At 27.5% G+C, this 2,365-nt stretch overlaps 1 protein-coding gene across 1 annotated transcript; it reads left to right on the plus strand.

Annotated features, from left to right (window-relative positions):
- The first annotated feature begins 207 nt into the window (after positions 1 to 207).
- On the plus strand, positions 208 to 1,303 carry LOC126683268 (uncharacterized). The gene is made up of 3 exons (XM_050379116.2): positions 208 to 304; positions 758 to 942; positions 1,025 to 1,303. The coding sequence occupies exons 2-3, from the start codon at positions 760 to 762 to the stop codon at positions 1,115 to 1,117; spliced, it is 276 nt and encodes a 91-aa protein (XP_050235073.1). The 5' UTR covers positions 208 to 304; positions 758 to 759; the 3' UTR covers positions 1,118 to 1,303.
- The last annotated feature ends 1,062 nt before the right edge of the window (positions 1,304 to 2,365 follow it).

Raw genomic sequence — 2,365 nt, forward strand, 5'->3', positions numbered from 1 at the left:
TTGTAAATGGAAATTTTGAGTTATAAAAACTACACAAAAGAGGGTAGATGGTGTAATTTCCTTAAAGATTTTTAATGGAAAATAAGTGAAATGTCATGGACTGTTACTGAAAATTATGCTGATTTGGGCTTTAAATTAGGTAACATTTTCCAGCCCAATTTTAATTTGTTCTCCAAGGCATTCTTTCTAGCTTTTTGCCCAAGAAAATCATATGCTGATCTCTCTATATACGAACTCAGTTCTTCTCTTAATTGCTGTAAATTCACAGCTTCCTCTTTTTTGTAAGAATTTATCATTTATCAAGGTATGTGTATTTTTCTCTCCTCTTTTAATTATCTGTATTTTTTTTTTTTTGCATATATTTATAAAAACGTATTAATCTGTATCAAAGCTTGTGCTATGAATAGAACCCAATAAGTTTAAAATTTTTCCTTAAATTTTTTCAAATTTCCTCTATATGTTTTTGTTCTTTATATTTTTAATGGGGTTGCTCACGAACTATGAGAAATTCTTACATGAACCTATATAATTCGCCACGTAAAATTATAAACTTACATTAATTGTTCGACAAAATGTCTCCATAAATTTTGTGTTCATCTTGTGAACCGATGATGCTTTTGTTCAAAATTTTATTGGCATTATTAAATGATTGAATAATAGAAGCACTAGGAATGTCAAATCTTGATGGTAAGCTATCAATTTCTTGAGTGAAATCAACTCCATGTGCGCATTATTAACTAATCTCTATGTATTATAGCTATGGAGACACATAATAATACGGGACAGCAGAAACCGAAAGAGACACCGCCTGCTGCGAGTTCATGTCGGAAGAAGACGAACGAGAAAGCCGCGTTTTTGGAGGATTTGAAAGATCACATGGATGAGTTCATTCATGCCTCTATGGAAGATCACAAGAGTTGCTTTAAGAACACTATGCAAAAAGTTAGTCTACCCCACTTTGCAATTTAACCTCATTTTGAGATTTGATTGCTGATTTTGATGGCTAATTCGATTTGATTTTCAGATGTTTGGAATGTCCAAGATTGTTGTTGCAGAGAAGAGTGCTTCTGATCATGCAAAAGAAGTTGAGAGTTCTTTGCCTGTCCGTACGGATTAGTATAGATTTGGAACTATATAGTATGATTAAGGAGTGGTTTAACATAAATCAGATTTAGCCATCTTAGATATGTTTATTTTGTTCTATTAGGCTAATGGGACTTTTAATGATGCTTTATTTATGTCTGATTGATGATTTGGGTAATTTTGACAAAGAATTATGTTTGATCAACTATTAAATGCATGTAGTAAGTAAGAATTAATGAATTAATGAATTAATGATAGCTTGATTTGTATTTTCAGAGGCGGAACTAAGGAAATCGGGTGGATAACAGCTTCTAGTAGCCAGTTATCGGTTAATTTTTTGTTATTTTTTTTTAATTATTTTACTCCATCTGTTTTTCAGTTATAATCTTTTTTTTTCATATTTTACATCTCTTTTCATTTTCTGATTCGGCCGCTAATTTTAAATATAAATTTTTCTATCCTCTCTTAGAGCATGTCAATTGCATGTTCTATTTTTTATGTTATTTTTAACACAAAATAAGATAAAATACTATATATAACACATATTATTGAATTTCACTACATTGAAAAATGCTAAATTTATAATTTTATAAGTGATTATCTTTGTTCATGGCAAATTTATAAATAATTTAAATTTATTATAATTTGGCATATGCTAAATTTTTTAACAAATCTAAAATAAAATTTAGCATATGCTAAATTTAGCACATGAAATAAAAGTCGATGGAAATATATATGATCTGTGTGTTTTTATTTTCATGTGGATCATTCGTCATCAAAAGCTCAGATCACTTTGTCATTTATATATGATCCGTTGTTAGTAATCATTTTATATAGGCAAAAGATTTAAAAAAATACACACCTTTTAACTTTTTTAAAAGACTAAATAATAGAAAAACGCCAAATTTTTACGATTTGTTACAATTTAAACTAAATTTTTTAATTTTTCGAGTAATAGTCAAATTGTATTTTTTGGTTGCATAATAGCCAAACTTGGTTTTTTTTGTTGCAAATTTACCATCAATATGATTATTATTTTAACAAAAAATAATACAATTTGGTTATTATTATAAAAATTAAAAGATTTAATTTAAACTGCAACAAGTCGTAAAGGTTTGACTTTTTTTCACCATTAGATTTTTATAATTATATCTTAATCTTTTAAAATTGTCAATTTTGTCCAAATTATTACCTTTCATTTTTAATTGTATCCAATTTTATGATTTTATACTCTTTCATTTGAATAAAGTAATTTAAGAACACCCTTATGAATGACTTATTT

This window comes from Mercurialis annua, linkage group LG5, assembly GCF_937616625.2.
Source record: "Mercurialis annua linkage group LG5, ddMerAnnu1.2, whole genome shotgun sequence".
NCBI lineage: Eukaryota > Viridiplantae > Streptophyta > Magnoliopsida > Malpighiales > Euphorbiaceae > Mercurialis > Mercurialis annua.